The sequence below is a fragment of the Hemiscyllium ocellatum genome, chromosome 8 (genome assembly GCF_020745735.1).
Source record: "Hemiscyllium ocellatum isolate sHemOce1 chromosome 8, sHemOce1.pat.X.cur, whole genome shotgun sequence".
In the NCBI taxonomy this organism is placed as follows: Eukaryota; Metazoa; Chordata; class Chondrichthyes; order Orectolobiformes; family Hemiscylliidae; genus Hemiscyllium; species Hemiscyllium ocellatum.
In genome coordinates, this window is record NC_083408.1 from 29,990,747 (window position 1) to 30,007,876 (window position 17,130).

At 42.3% G+C, this 17,130-nt stretch overlaps 1 protein-coding gene across 1 annotated transcript in view; it reads left to right on the forward strand.

Moving 5' to 3' along the window:
* Positions 1 to 17,130, forward strand: part of LOC132817814 (regulator of microtubule dynamics protein 3-like) — a 232,906-nt gene that overhangs the window by 27,946 nt on the left and 187,830 nt on the right. The window contains exon 5 of the mRNA XM_060828311.1: positions 810 to 912. Within this exon, the coding sequence (XP_060684294.1) occupies positions 810 to 912 (103 nt within the window). The remainder of the gene's footprint in view (positions 1 to 809; positions 913 to 17,130) is intronic.

Genomic DNA, 17,130 nt, shown 5'->3' on the forward strand with positions numbered 1-17,130 from the left:
ATGCTGTGAGACTTTACCAGGTCTGGAATCAATGTTGAGGACTCCCAAGGCAGCTCATTCCTGATTGTGCTTCCACATTTGTAGAGGTCTTCTGCTGGTGAGACAGGATGTAGCTAAAGATGGATTGGTGGAGCCAGGGTCCTTGTCAGTAAGCTATAGTTCCTTGATGATAAAGGTCAGGCTGCTCCTTGAGTAGGGTGTGGAATAGCTATCCCCTCTCATTGTTTTTATTTCGGGCTTCCAACATTTAAAATACTCTGTTAATGAGCACGTAAACTGTACTGGTGGGAGGCAGCAATTCAGTTCCTGTTTGACATTCCACTCTCTATTGTACAACTAGATTGCTACATTTGTAATTCACTCCTAACAATCTGTTCTCTTACATCTAATAATATTATGTGGCAATAAACCAATCGTATTTGTTGTATTCATTGCATTAATATGCATGGGCATGGGTTTAAGTAAAGTATCATTTTAAATAAATTAATTAACTCACACGTGCAAAAGGAAAGCATGCTTGCTGATTCTGATTACTACAACACTTTTCATAGTAATCAAATACGCTTCTTTATTTTGTCAGTAGCATTCCTGTTTCCACTGATGAGTTGCTTATGGTTGTTCAGATGATTTATTTCAATCAGGCATCACCTTTACGTTGATTATCTTTGGCCTTATTATTTACTTGCTAAATACCAAAGCCTAAATTTCTGTCAGTCCACAGAACAGTCATTAGTTGTTTGGCCATTAACTATCATTAATGACGTACAATACACAGACCCACATGTATCCTTTGCCATTTGCATTTACAGTATCATTCGAAGCCCGAGTTCTGCTGGCGACTGGCTCGTGCATATTGTGATATGGTGGAGATATCGAAAGATCAAATTGAGAAGAAGTCCTTTTTGGTTAAGGGTAAGCTAGTTCTTTAAAATTTGAGTATGAGAATGCATTCAACATAGCTTCTTACTGTTACTTGGCTGGCTAATATACTGAGTTATTGAATAATTTACTGGGTAAAGAGAGTTACCAATGGACAATCTGGGACTGCGAACTCAGTAAAAGGTCAACAACTTCAGAATAGGAGCCATGCAGTAGTTTTGAGGAGGCATGGAGGTATGACAATATGTCATCATAGGAGATATATGGGCATAATTAGATTACTTACAGTGTGGAAACAGGCCCTTCGGCCCAACAAGTCCACACCGACCAGCCGAAGCGCAACCCACCCATACCCCTACATTTACCCCTTTACCTAACACTACGGGCAATTTAGCATGGCCAATTCACCTGACCTGCACATCTTTGGACTGTGGGAGGAAACCAGAGCACCCGGAGGAAACCCACGCAGACACGGGGAGAATGTGCAAACTCCACACAGTCAGTCACCTGAGTCGGGAATTGAACCCAGGTCTCTGGCGCTGTGAGGCAGCAGCGCATCTGTTATTTCAATCAAATTGCTACAGTAATTATCCATTCTGTCACACTGTTGACCAAAACTTTAAACATTTAAATTTGTTGGTCTAAAATTTGCTCACATCATATTTGCCTTGAGATTCTTTCTATTTGATGTTTTGAGCCAACAGCTGTTATCTGTGGTGTGTTTCTAATCTAATGAAAGGTGCTTTATGGGAACGTTGCAAACAAATATGAACCAGCAAAAATTTTGTCAAATCAATAGGTTTTAAGAAGGAAGGTGAGCTTCAAAGTGTATGGGGAGAATTCCATAGCTTTGTGCTGAGGCACCTGAAGACTCAGCTACCAATGGTACAGCAAATATGATTGTGAATACACAAGAGGCTAGTATTAGAAGAGCACACATCTCTTGAATGGTTGTGGGATTAGAGATTACAGTGACTGAGAGGGATTTGAAAACAAAGATGAGAAATTTAAAATCAAGGCAATGCTTGAATGGGAGCTAGCATAGAGTGAACAGGGGTGGAAGGGGAACAGGAGTTCAATGTAGGTAAGTGTGAAGTGATTCACTTTGGTAAGAGTAACAAGAAGACGGGGTACTGGGCTAATGGTCGGATACTTGGTAGTGTGGATGAGCAGAGGGATCTTGGTGTCCATGTACACAGACCTCTGAAAGTTACCACCCAGGTAAATGGTGCTGTGAAGAAGGCATATGGTGTACTGGCTTTTATTGGTAGAGGAATTGAGTTCTGGAGTCCTGAGGTCATGTTGCAGTTGTATAAGACTCTGGTGCTGCCGCATCTGGAGTATTGTGTGCAGTTTTGGTCGCCATACTATAGGAAGGATGTGGAGGCACTGGAACGGGTGCAGAGGAGGTTTACCAGGATGTTGCCTGGTATGGTAGGAAGATCCTATGAGGAAAGGCTGAGGCACTTGGGGCTGTTTTCATTGGAGAAAAGAAGGTTTAGGGATGACTTGATAGAGGTGTACAAGATGATTAGGGGTTTAGATAGGGTTGACCATGAGAACCTTTTTCTACGTATGGAGTCAGCTATTACGAGGGGGCATAGCTTTAAATTAAGGGGTGGTAGGTATAGGACAGATGTTAGGGGTAGATTCTTTACTCAGCGGGTTGTGAGTTCATGGAATGCCCTGCCAGTAGCAGTGGTGGACTCTCTCTCTTTATGGGCATTTAAACAGGCATTGGATAGGTATATGGAGGATAGTGGGCTAGTGTAGGTTAGGTGGGCTTGGATTGGCGCAACATCGAGGGCCAACGGGTCTGTACTGCGCTGTATTTTTCTATGTTCTATGTAGGATACTGTGTGAGTTAAGATGCAGGCAGCAGAGCTTTGGGTGGCCTCAAATTTATGAAGGGGAGAATGGAGGAGCCAAGCCAGAAATGCAATGAAATTGTCCAAAGGTTGAGATTAAAACTTGCAGTATTACCAAGTTAGCCTTTTGAAATCATGCAGCGTGCTTCATGGAGTTGTTCCAAGCTTTGGGGACAAAACTTCAGACTGTAGATGTAAGGGAGTGTGAGAGAATATCAGATAGAATGGAAAACAGGGGAAACCGAGGAGTCTGAGTAGCTATTCAGTTGGCTTTCTTACTCTTAGAAACTCTTTAAGGAAGTTCTCATCTGAAGTTAGTTACACTGCAGTTTTCACTAGAATAACACATTTCTTAGTTGAGAGTGTGATGCTAGAAAAGCACAGCAGGTCAGGCAGCATCCGAGGAGCAGGAAAATTGACATTTTGGGCATAAATCCTTCATCAGGAATGAGCATTTCTGCTGTGTTTTTCCAGCACCGTGCTTTCAACTTAATCTCCAACATCTGCGGTCCTCACTTTCTCTGAACACATTTTTTAGTTCCTTACAGAATTTTTTAAAAAAATTCTTTTTATTTCATTGGAGGAAAAGCACTTGACATTCCTTCTTATCATGACTGTAATCCCTATAGAAATCTATTGTTCAAGTAGATCAATTTTATCTTTAGTATGTTGAACATAAATGTTTGTCTTGTTTGTGCTCTTGAACACTTATGGTACAAAGAAAAACAATAATAAAGTAAGTAAGAATCTTAGAATGATGCACCACAGGAGATCGTTGTGGATTATTTGAAAAGGCTAACCAAATAATCCCACTTTTTAATCTTGTCCTAAGCACCCATAATTGTTTTCACTGTCAGCTATTTATCCAATTTCTTTTTGAAAGTTATCATGAAATCTGCTCTATACTGTCAGGGAGTGCACTGCAGATCATCAGAACTCTCTGCATTTTTAAAATTCATGTTGCCTCTTGTATTATTTCTGTGTTCTCTTCCAATGACCCTTCTGTCAGTTGAAGCTATTTGTCAAAACCCTTAAACTAAGGTCCCATCAGTATTTCATAACTGGTTTTCTTGCTTTTCTATTTTATCTTTGTAGTGTAGCATAGAAGTCCAGTAAAATGCTATCAGACCACATTCCTCTTAGCTTTTGCAGAAAACTTTGGTTTTCAGCAATTATATTTGTTTATCATGTTATTAATGTCAGTAGAATCTGGTACCCGGGTATTCCATCTGAATGGATTCAGATCTGGTATTTCATTTGAAGCTGCCTCATTCTCTCTGTCTCTCTCTGTCTCTCTCTGCACTCTCCCCCTCTCATATGCAAACACATTGTTTTGGAACTTTAGAGAAAAGCGTCAAAACAATAGCACTTTTAAAAGGGAGAGAAACGGACAATGGCAGCACACGGTTAGGTTAGTGCAGGAGAGAGAGAGAGACAGAAACCCACACTGCTCCCTGACACAGCAGTGAACTTGTGCTGCTTTGGAAAATGTAGGGGGTGATGGATTTTCAGGGTAATGTAGCATGAACAGCCAAGTTTCTGGTATTGAGACTGGCCCTAATGCAATGAGGGTTATGTCGGGTTCCAAGAGATCGATTGTGTTAGGGGACTCCAGCCCGAGGCACAGTGAAAAATCAGAGTGTTGTGTTGCCTCCCTGATGCCAGGATCAAGGATGTCTCAGAAAGGGTGCAAAATGCTCTCAAGAGGGAGAGGGACCAGAGGAGATCATTGTACACATTGGAACCAATGACATAGGAAGGGAAAACGATGAGGTTCTGCAGGGAGAATATCGAGAGCTAGGCAGGAATTTAAAAAGGAGGTCCCTGAGAGTAGTAGTATCTGGATTACTCCTGGTGTTATGAGCTAGTGAGGGTAGGAATAGGAGGGTAGGACAGATTAATGCACAGCTGAGGAGCTGGTGAATGGGAGAAGGATTCACATTTTTGGATCATTGAAATCTCATAGAAATGACCTGTACAAAAAAGGACGGATTACATCTGAATTGGAAGGGAACTAATATATACAGGGAGATTTGCTCGAGCTGCTCAGGAGGATTTAAACGAGTAAGGTTGGAGGAGGGGGTGGTAGTTGGGACCTAGGGCGATAGCGATCAATCTGAGACTGATACAGTTGAGAAAAGAAGCGAGTCAAACAGTCAGGGTAGCTTGGGACAAAGCAGAGAACAATGTAGGATTGAAAAATTAAACTGCATTTATTTCAATGCAAGAGGCCTAACAGGGAAGGCAGGTTAACTCAGGGCATGGTTAGGAACATAGGCCTGGGATATCATAGCAACTACAGAAACATGGCTCAAGGATGGACAAAAATGGCAGCTTAATGTTCCAGAATACAAATGCTACAGGAAGAGAAGAAGGGGAGTGACATTTTTGAGAAGGGATCGCATTCCAGCTGTCCTAAGTACATCCAGGAAAATTATTTGGGTAACCTAAGAAACAAGAAACAGATGATCATCTTATTGGGATTGTATTATAGACTCCCTAATAGTCAGCAGGAAATTGAGAAAGAAATTTGTAAGGAAATTTCAGTTATCTGTAAGAAAAAATAGGGTGGTTATGGTAGGGAATTTAAAATTTCTAAACATAGACTGGGATTGCCATAGTGTTAAGGGTTTAGATGCAGAGGAATTTAAGTGTGTACAAGAAATTTTTCTGATTCAGAATGTGAACCAACGAGAGAAGGTGCAAAACTTGACCTACTATTGGGAAATAAGGCAGGGCAGGTGACTGAGGTGTCAGTGGGGGAGCACTTTGGGGCCAGCGACCATAATTCTATTAGTTTTAAAATAGTGATGGATAAGGATAGACCAGATCTAGAAGTTGACGTTCTAAATTGGAGAAAGGCTAATTTTGACGGTATTACGCAAGAACTTTCAAAAGCTGATTGGGGCAGATGTTCGCACGTAAAGGGATGGCTGGAAAATGGGAAGCCTTCAGAAATGAGATAACAAGAGTCCAGAGGCAGTATGTTCCTGTTAGGGTGAAAGGAAAGGCTGGTAGGTGTAGGAAATGCTGGATGGCTATAGAAATTGAGGGTTTGGTGAAGATAAAGAAGGAAGCATAAGTCAGGTATAGACAGGATAGATCGAATGAATCCTTAGAGTATAAAGGCATTAAGAGTATACTTCAGAGGGAAATCTGGAGGGCAAGAAGGGGACATGAAATAGCTTTGGCAACTAGAATTAAGGAGAAGGGTTTTTACAAATACATTAAGGACAAAAGGGTATCTAGGGAGAGAATGGAGCCCCTCAAAGCTCAGCAAGATGACCTTTATGTGGAGCTGCAGGAGATGGGGCAGATACTAAATGAGTATTTTGCATCAGTGTTTACTGTGGAGAAGGACATGGCAGATACAGAATGTGGGAAAATAGATGGCGACATCTTGAAAAATGTCCATGTTACAGAAGAGGAAGTGCTGTATGTCTTGAAATGCATAAAAATGGATAAATCCCCAGGACCTGATCAGGTATACCCTAGAACTCTGTGGGAACCTTAGGAAGTGATTGTTGGGCCCCCTGCTGAGATATTTGTATCATTGGTAGACACAGGTGAGGTGCCAGAAGACAGGAAGTTGGCTAACGTGGTGCCACTATTTAAGAAAGGTGGTAAGGACAAGCCAGGGATCTATAGACAGATGAACCTGACATTGGTGTGGGCAAGTTGAGGGAGGGAATCCTGAGGGACAGGATATACAGGTATTTGGAAAGGCAAGGACTGATTAGGGATAGTCAACATGGCTTTGTGTGTGAGAAAACATGTCTCACAAACTTGATTGAGTTTATTTGAAGAAGTAACAAAGAGGATTGATGAGGGCAGAACAGTAGGTGTGATCTATATGAACTTCACTGAGGCGTTTAACCAGGTTCCCCATGGGAGACTGGTTAGCAAGGTTAGATCTCATGAGGTACAGGGAGAACTAGCCATTTGGATACAAAACTGGCTCAAAGGTAGAAGACAGGGTGGTGGTGGAGTGTCACAAGGATCAGTGCAGGGTCCATTACTTTTCGTCATTTAAATAAATGATTTGGATGTGAGCATAAGAGGTACAGTTAGTAAGTTTGCAGATGACACCAAAATTGGAGGTGTAGTGGACAGCGAAGAAGATTTCCTTGGCTTACAACGGGATCTTGATCAGATGGGCCAATGGGCTGAGGAGTGGCAGATGGAGCTTAATTTATGCGCAGTGTTGCATTTTGGAAAAGCAAATCTTAGCAGGACATATACACTTAATGGTAAGGGAGTATTGCTGAACAAAGAGACCTTGGAGTGGAGGTTCATACTCCTTGAAAGTAGAGTCGCAAGTGGATAGGATAGTGAAGAAGGCATTTGGTATGCTTTCCTTTATTGGTCAGAGTACTGAGTACAGCAGTTAAATTCTGGTCTCCTTCCTGTCGAAGGGATGTTGTGAAACTTGAAAAGATCCAAAAATGATTTACAAGGATGTTACAAGGATTGGAGGACTTGACCTATCAGGAAAGGTTGAATAAGCTGGGGCTGTTTTCCTTAGAGGGTCTGAGGCTGAGGGGTGACCTTTTCGAGGTTTATAAAATCATGAGGGACATGGATAAGATAATTAGACAAAGTCTTTTCCCTGGAGTGGGGAAGTCCAGAACTAGAGGGTATAGGTTAGGGTGAGAGGAGAAAGCTGTAAAAGAGGCCTTTTCATACAGAGTGTGGTGCGTGTATGGAATGAGCTGCCAGAGGAAATGGTGGAGGCTAGTACAAATGCAACATTTAAAAGACATCTGGATGGGTATATGAATAGGAAGGGTTTAGAGGGACACAGGCTGGGGGCTGGCAGGTGGGACTGATTGGATTGGGACATTTGGTCGGCATAGATAGGTTGGACCAAAGGGTCTTATTCCATGCTATACATTTCTATGACTCTGCGATGTCACCTTTTCTTTATAAAATCTTAAGCTGTCTCAAGAATGTGACTTGAAAGAAGTTCTGAGATTTCCATGTTAATGAACCAAAACCTGCAACCCATTCTAAAAGATGAAAGGCTTAACAGCAATCTAGGTTTGTTCAATATATCGTATCAATTGCTTGATACTGATCTTTTGCTATAAATTCTGTGTCTTATGATCCTGCTCCACAGCTACCTGATAAAAGAGCATTGCTCCACAAGCTAGTACTTCCAAATAAACCTGTTAGACTGTAACCTGGTGTTGTGATTTTAAAACTTTGTCCATGCCAGTCTAACACCAGCATCTCCACATCAGAATTGGGGATAATATAGTTTGGGGCAGAGATGCTGTTCTTTGTGTCCAGGATGGTGAATCCCAAAGGTTGTATTGCCTACATGGTGCTTGGATTTGGGGTATCTAACTGGGCCACAGAGGAACTTGTAGTGGGAGGGTAAAGTCCAGTTGTCGTAGTCCATGTAGGGTATCGATGACATGGATAAAACTAGGGGAGGGCAGAGGTCCTGCAAAGGGAGTCTGAACAGCTAGGGGCTAAATTAAAATGCAGAACCAAAAAGCCACAAGCTAATTGACACAGGGTCAATAAGATTGAGCAGATAAATATGTGGCATAAAGATTGGTGTGAGAGAAATGAGTTTGAATTCCTGGAACGTTGGCACCAGTGCTGGGGAAGAAGGAAGAGATGGTCTTCATCTGAATCATGCTAGGACTAGAGTCCTAGTGAATTGATAACTAGGCCTGTAGGCAGGGGTTTAAACTAAATATTTGGGGGGAGAGGAGAGGGAATTAGAAAGCCCAACTTAAAGGAGGACGTAAGAGTGCATGTTAGCAATGTGGTGGATGGTTACTGCTCAATAATCGCAAGGGGCAGAACAGATGAATGCCTTTTATGCACCAAGGAATTCTAGAAGAGATGGGGGAAGTTTACCAGTAGATCAAATTTAAAAGCTTTATCGAAATGCACAAAGCATTCAAAACAAACTGAATGAGTTAATGGCCCAAATGGAAATGAATGGGTATGATGTAGTAGTGATTACTGAGACCAGAGTAAGAAGGTGGTGTTGCTATTCTGGTGAGGGAAGGGATTGATGTTCTAATGAGAAATGATATAAGCAAGAGAGGTCAAGATGTGAAAGCAGCCTGGGTAGAAATAATAGAAAGCAAAGGGAAGAAGTATTTGGTCAGTCTCATACCAGTGTACTGCAATTAAACTGCAATAGGCATTAGGACAAATTTGGCCTGAGTAGATTGAGCAGGAGAGCTAAAAGGTAAGACAGCAGATGAGAAATGGCAGCTGTTTAAGGTGGCTACTCAATTCCTCAAGACTAAAATACATCCCAGTGAGGAAGAAAGGTGATAAAGGGGTAAAACAAATCCACGGCTAAACAAGGAGGTCAAGGTCAAGGTTATGAAGTCAAAAATTAAAGTATACCATATTACAAAGGCCAATGGCAAACTGGAGGATTGGGAAACATTCAAACATAAACAAAAGTATACTAAAACAAAAAGATCTATGGAAAATTACAAAAGAAAACTCTCACAAAATACCAAAAAGGATAACAAAAGCTTCTACAGGTATATAAAAGGGAAGACAGGCGCTAAGGTAAATGTTGGTTCCTTGGAAGGTGAAACCAGAGAGCTAATAGTGGGGAACACAGAAATGGTCTAGATACCGGTGTGGGATAAATGGTTTTTATTTCTGGATGGCAAGAAGTAACTAGTGGGGTACCACAGTATTTGTCTTGGTCCCCAGCTTTACAATCTACGTTAACGACTTGGATACAGAGATACTGGCTCTGCAGCTAAATTTGCAGATGATATAAAAATGGGCATGGTGCTAAATTGCGCTAAGTAAATAATAGCTGAAAATGTGTTGCTGGAAAAGCGCAGCAGGTCAGGCAGCATCCAAGGAACAGGAGAATCGACGTTTCGGGCATAAGCCCTTCTTCAGGAATCCAAGGAACAGGCAAATCGACGTTTCGGGCATAAGCCCTTCAGGAACTTATGCCCGAAACGTCAATTCTCCTGTTCCTTGGATGCTGCCTGACCTGCTGCGCTTTTCCAGCAACACATTTTCAGCTCTGATCTCCAGCATCTGCAGTTCTCACTTTCTCCTCTAAGTAAATAATAACCTTACAAATGGATATAGATAGATGAAGAGAGTGGGCTAAAATGTAGCAGATTGAGTTTAACATGGATAAGTGTGAGTTCATGCATTTTGGTCAGAAAAATTGAAACACGACCTATTATCTAAATGGGAAGAGACTTTGGGGTTCTACAGTAGAGTGGGATCTGCGTGTCCTTGATCATGACTCAGAAAACTAGCATGCAGCTACAGTACATAATTATAAAGTGAATGGAATTTGTTTTTTATAGCTAAAGGAATAGAATATAAAGATTAGGAAGTATTGCTGCAGCCATGCATATCATTGGTGAGACCATACCTGGAGTATTGTACAGTTTTGGTCCCCTTATTTGTGGAAAAGTGTAGTGGTATTGGAGACAGTTCAGAGGAGGTTCACTCCGTTTTCCCAGAGAGGAGGGGTTAGTGGTATGAAGAGAGATTGATCAGTTTATGCCTATACTGTTTGGTATTTTGAAGAATGAGGTGAGATCAAATTGAGGTATTCAAGATGATAAAAGGTGTGGATAAAGTAGTTGTGGAGTGGATGCTTCCTTTTGTGGGGCATTCTAGGATGAGAGGTCATAGTCTTAGGATAAGGCATAGCAAATTTAAAACCGAGTTGAGGAGAAACTACTTACAGAACAGAGAATATTACAGCACAGTACAGACTCTTTGGCCTTCGATGTTGCGCCGACCTGTGGGACCAATCTAAAACCTATCTAATCTACACTGTTCCATTTTCATTCATATGTTTATCCTATGACCATTTAAATGCCCTTAAAGTTGGTGAGTACCACTGTTGCAGGCAGTGTGTTCCACACCCCTACTATTCTCTATCACCCCTAAATTTAAAACTATGTCCCCTTTGTGCTAGCCATCACCATGCAAGGAAAAGGTCTCTCACTGTCCACCCTATATAACCCTTTGATTACCTTATATGTCTCGATTAAATCACTTCTCAACCTTCTTCTTCTCTAATAAAAACAGCTTCAATTTGCTCAGCCTTTCCTCATAAGACTTTCCCTCCATACCAGGCAACATCTGAGTAAATCACCTCTGAATCCTTTCCAAAGCTTCCGCATCCTTCCTATAATACGGTGACAAGAACTGTATGCAGTACTGTAAATTTTGTACAGCTGCAACATGACCTGGTGGCTCCAAACCTTAATCCCTCTACCAATAGAAACTAACACACCACATGCCTCTTAACTCTAACAACCCTCATGGCAACGTTCAGGGATCTATGTACATGGACACCAAGATCTCTCTGCTCATCTACACTACCAAGTGTCTTACCATTAGCCCAGTACTCTGCATTCCTGTTGCTCCTTCCAGAATGAATCACCTCACACTCTTCCGCATTAACTCCATTTGCCACCTCTCAGCCCAGCCCTGCAACTTATCCACGTCCCTCTGTAACCTGCAACATCCTTTGGCACTGTCCAAGTCTCCACTGACCTTAGTGTTAGAAAGAGAAGAATGTCATCTGAGTAAAGGATGATCTTATGCCTTCCTACCGCCAGGGCAATTATATTGGGGTCTATCCGGATGGCCTCTGCAATGGCTAAATCCCCAATGTTAATAGCAACGGTGAGAGGGGGCACCCTTGTCGGTTGCCTCTGCCAATACTAAAATTGTCAGACTTTCTACCATTACTGAGAACCGCTGCTTTAGGGTCACAATATAACACTGCCACCCACCTGGCAAAGACCCCTCCAAGATCAAACCATTCCAGTATATAAAAGAGGTACGCCCACTCCACCCGGTCAAGTACTTTCTCTGCATCCATGGACACTACCAAGCCCAGAATCGACCCTTGCTGGTACACCTGAACCATATTTAGCACTCTCCTAATATTATTAGAGGAACTGCGACCCCTAATAAAACCTGTCTGGCCCTCCTTTACAAAGAAGGGCAAGACCTTCTCCAGCCTCAACACCAACATTTTCAACAAAATTTTAAAGCCCATGTTTAATAACAATATAGGCCGATACAAAGTGCCTTTCTCTCTCTTGGGAATAAGATAAATATTTGCTTCTTTCAGAGAAGATGGGAGGCAGTCCTGTCTGCATGAAAAATTGTACATATTCAACATTGGCCCAGCCATCATGTCTATGAACCTCTTATAAAACTCACTCTGAAATCCATCTGGGCTGGGTACTTTACCATTCTGGAGCTGCCTCACCGCTCCTGTATCTCTTGGATTGTCAGAGGGGCGTTCGAAAGAGATGCCTGCTCTGATGTTACACTTGGGAGGTTCAAGGTCTTAAAAAAGGACTCCATCTTCGCCAATCTGTCCTCAAACAGCCCTCCAACTGGTACATCCCAGAGTAGAACCTCCTGAACTTCTTGGGATTCCAGGTGATAATACCAGAATGCTCTCTAATGGATATGATAGATTGGGGGGCACTCTTCTTTCTGGCCTAGTATGCCAAATACCTACCGGGTTTATCACCATACTCGAATAATCTGTTTCTCAAAAGAAATCTCTCTCTTTGCTGCCTGGGTGAACGCGGCATTCAGAGGGCTATAATCCACTGCAACCTAGTTATTGACGGTCTGTCAAGATATGCTGTTTCGGCTGCCTTCAGCTGAGCCTCATACACAGGCTGCTGCTCTCCTTTCCTGCCGTTTCAGAGTCACCAAGTAAGAAATAATCAAACACCTTGCATAGGCCTTGGCAGTCTCCCAGAGCACTGACCGGCCATACCCAAATTCGTGTCCCAAAATAATTTTAAATTACCATGAAAAATACTCTCTGAGCTTACTATCCTTCAGGAGGAAAGGATCCATGTGTGCGTGCCACGTTCCTGTCCCATCGCCACCAGCCTTAACTTCCATGTACACTGCCGCATGATCAGAAATAGCTATGTTCCCAATTCTATAGGACAGCATTGAATTCACAAAGGCCGAGGGGGCAAAAAACAAGTCAATCCTAGTATAGCACATATGTAGATTAGAAAAATAAGTGAAGTCCCTACCCGCAGGGTGAAGACATCTCCACATATCCACCAACCTCAGCTCCCTGTTCAGGTCCACCAGCTGCCTGGATTTCAGGGATATACCCACAAGACCCCTTGGCATCCTATCCACCTCGGTGTCCATACGTCTGTTAAAGACTCTCCCTATAATTGTGACATGGCCCAAGGGTCATCAACCTGGAGAGCGCATCTGTTTAAAAGAAAACATTTGAGGTGGTGTGCCGAGGAGCAATATACATTCATGATTCCACATTCCTCTCCATGTAATAAAGCTTTAAGGATCAGAAACCACCTCGCATTCGTCCTTAATTTGATCTAACAACTGAAATGGAAGAGTCTTCTGAATGAGTATAGCTACTTTTCGAATTGAAAGATAAAAAAAATCCGGTCGAAACCTCCCTGCTATAACTTCAAGTGCTCCTAATCGGTTAGATGTGTTTCTTGCAGCAAGGCTACATCGACCCTTTCCTTTCTAAGGCTGGAAAGTATCTGTTTTTTTCCCTTAGTCAGTGAATGACTCCCTTTAACATTCCAGGTGCACCATTTAAACCAGCAGTTAGCCACAGCCATCCGAAGCAGCCTGTGATCCCCTGAGAGGAAGAATCCCATTTATTACGCACCGAGTGAAAACAATAAACAGTTCGTATAAAGTACAACTACAACAACTGCCAAATTATAACTTCTAACAATTACTTCTACAATGAACCAATATATCACACAAATAAGTCGAGACTTCACCCTTGCCCACAGGGGGCGCTCATAATATCCTCTATCCCCTCAATGGCTCCTTCTAGCTGAAGCTGTGCCTCAAACCCAGTCAAAATGAAGTACAAAAAAGTTACAAGTGTCTGACAACAAAAAAAATTAAAAGTTGACATTCAACCCATCCCATCCATTCTTTGACCCCAGGCAGTGATGGTTTAAAAAAAAACCCACCCCAGACTAAGAAAGAGAAAAAGGGAATGACAGACAAACATGGGATAATGGGACGGGAGAAAGAAGGGAGAGGAAAGAGAGAGAGAGAGAGAGAAAAAAGGGAGACCCCACATATTAAAAAAGACAAAACCAGACAAACTACAGAAAACAGAAAGTGAACACGATTTTCCGTATTATTTGAGCCAGCCAGTCTATTTTAAGGTGTCCAGGAAGTCCTTTGCCTTTTCCAATGAATCAAAATTAAGCACGGACCCTCCGTGGCTGAAACATAACATCACCGGATATCACAGAGTACTGAATATTCAAGTCCCTCAGCCTCCTTTTTTACCTCATCAAAGGCCTTCCTCTTATGGATCACGGCTGCAGAAAAGTCTTGAAAGAACATAATTCTTGATCCTTTATATATCAGAGCCTGTGGACCCTTCCCCAGTGCTCTAGAAGCTTCCAACACCATTTGCTTGTCTCTATAGTTCTGGAGTGGCTGGTCTGATCGGGGCCTGTCGATCTGAACCCAGTCTGCCTCGACCTCCAGCTTCAAAAACTGTGGGAGCCTTTGCTCCAAGAAGCTGATCAGCTGGCCTCTCTCTTCCCACTGTGGCAGCCCAATCAGGTGGATATTCTTGGATTGATCCTTGTGAACAATAGTTGTTAATGGCTTGTGGAGTAGTGGAACTTCATTATCAGCACAGTTAAGTTGTAATAAGTGTACAATGTGGTAGAATTGTTTACTCCCAAGAGCAGTGTGGGGGCAAGGGTAAGATGTGTTAGAAAATAAGTGCAAGTGAAAGAATCAGCATGTTATTGTCAAGAATAAATTTCCTGTTTTCCCTTTGAGGTTTAAATGGTGAGTTAAAAATCTCACTAATGAGTGGTGACTTCCTTATTTGCGTGCATTTTCATATCATTATTGCCTCAATGGACGTCATTTCTCTGCAGCTTCAAATTCTCTTCTTCCTCAAGAAATTACACTGCACCAATTCCTTCATATGTAAGAGCAATTACCTGGTGGCAGCAGCTCACCACTTGCTTCTCCAGTCCTTTTATCCGATTCTGTCTTCATAATAATGATCCTGCATGTACTATAGGCACTATCCACCTCTACCTTTTATCCATGCAATTTGGCATAGCCAAACAACCAGGCTAATTATATTGTCATACCTGTTCTGGGACCAACTCTTGTGTCAGCAGGTTGTGTGGCAGACGCAATGTATATGCTTCAACTAGGTATCCAAATCTGAAAATAAGAGGACCTGTGGGATCAAGAAGGACTATAGTCGAGAAGTGCTGTTACTGCCCAGGGTTCGCTATGGTCAGTCAAGCGTTTAGTTGTAGCATAGTCAGCATCCATGTCCTTACACTTTGGGATTGGGCCATTCAAGATCTGTAAGCCAAGTCCAATGAATTCAGAGATTACAGTTAAGTTGGTTTGGGTACTGTGGAGACATCAGTCCAGGGATAGGCCAATTTTTTTGCAATGAGGGAAAGAAAGGGACTAAGAATGATGAGAATGAGAAAGAGAAAACCATCAGTAGTGATGGAACATGAGATGTTCCACCACAAGTGGTGAGGTGTCCTCAGTGAGTGAATAAGAAGTCATTCCTAAACTAACCCTAATTTAATGTGACATGGCTTATTAAATAATGTATAAATATTTAACTAGACAGGTTAAAATCCAGTGGTTAGGACCATCTCTTTTTAAAACATTTCAAGTTCATTGTTTTTGGTGTTCAATGGATAATGTCCGTCTAATTTCATAAGACCGTATGATATAGGAGTATAATTGGGCTTTTTGGCCCATCGAATCTGTTCTACTATTTGCTTGTGGCTGATATGTTTGTCAATGCCATTCTCCTGCCTCCTTCTTTGTGGGCGGCATGGTGGAACAGTGGTTAGCACTGCTGCCTCACAGCGCCAGGGACCCGGGTTCAATTCCCGCCTCAGGCGATTTTCTGTGTGGAGTTTGCACATTCTCCCCGTGTCTGCGTGGGTTTCCTCCAACAGTCCAAAAAAAAACGTGCAGGTTAGGTGAATTGGCTAAATTACCCGTAGTGTTAGGTGTAGGGGAATGGGTCTGGGTGTGTGCGCTTCGGCAGGTCGGTGTGGACTTGTTGGGCCGAAGGGCCTGTTTCCACGCTGTAAGTAATCTAATCTAAAAACTCTTGATCCTCTTACTCATCAAGAAACTACCTACGTAGCTTCTTAAATACACAATGACTGAAGAAATTCCTCCTCATTTCATTTCATTTCTTTTGAGTCACTTTGTCTAGGGAATCCTCGTGAATGTCCCACTCTGCATCAGATGTGCTGTTTTCAGTTTAAAAATCATCACTCCACATTTCTCTCCTTGCATTGAATTGGATGTTCCACATATTTTGAATGATTTGGTGACATTTTGCACACAGTGCCTCACACTTAATGATGTCACCCAAGTGCAGCAAGCTTATTTCACTCTTAATGATGGCTCTTCTTCCATCAGCCATCCACCTATTCCATTCAGTGTGAGTATGATCCTCGAATGGTGTGTTGAAAAGAGTGAACTATGGACATTGTACCCTGAGGTATAATTACAATGCAGTTTTTATTTTGTTGCAGATACCTCTTGATCTCAACACTTTTAAAAATCTCTGGTCATGTGCCACATTAGTGAGCTGTCATCTTTGTTGACTACTGCGGTGCATACTCTACATATTATTGATTCATGAATTCACACCATTCTTCTCTCCCAAACATGGGCATCCATAAAATCTACTACAGACAACTTGATTTTCAGCAAGGTTTTACATTTGAAAATTATAGTTAATTCTGTTGCCCAAGCAGGCTAATGCCACCATGAATCACATCTTCTCATGTCTTGTGATTTTCACCAGAGCTGTTCTCAAACATTTCATGCTCGCAGTTCAGTGTCATAGAGTCATAGAGATGTACAGCATGGAAACTGACCCTTGATGGTATTAGGCAAGATCTTTCAAAAGCTGATTGGAGGCAGATGTTCGCAGGTAAAGGGATGGCTGGAAAATGGGAAGCCTTCAGAAATGAGATAACAAGAATCCAGAGAAAGTATATTCCTGTCCGCGTGAAAGGGAAGGCTGGTAGGTATAGGGAATGCTGGATGACTAAAGACATTGAGGTGAAGGTGAGGACTGCAGATGCTGAAGATCAGAGCTGAAAAATGTGTTGCTGTAAAAGCGCAGCAAGTCAGGCAGCATCCAAGGAGCAGGAGAATCGACGTTTCGGGCATAAGCTGATGCTGGAGATCAGAGTAGAGAGTGAGGTGCTGGAAAAGCACAGCAGGTCAGGCAGCATCCGAGGAGCAGGAGAATCAACATTTTGGACATAAGCTCTTCATCAGGAAAATTTTCCTCAAGAAAGGCTTATGCCCGAAACGTTGATTCTCC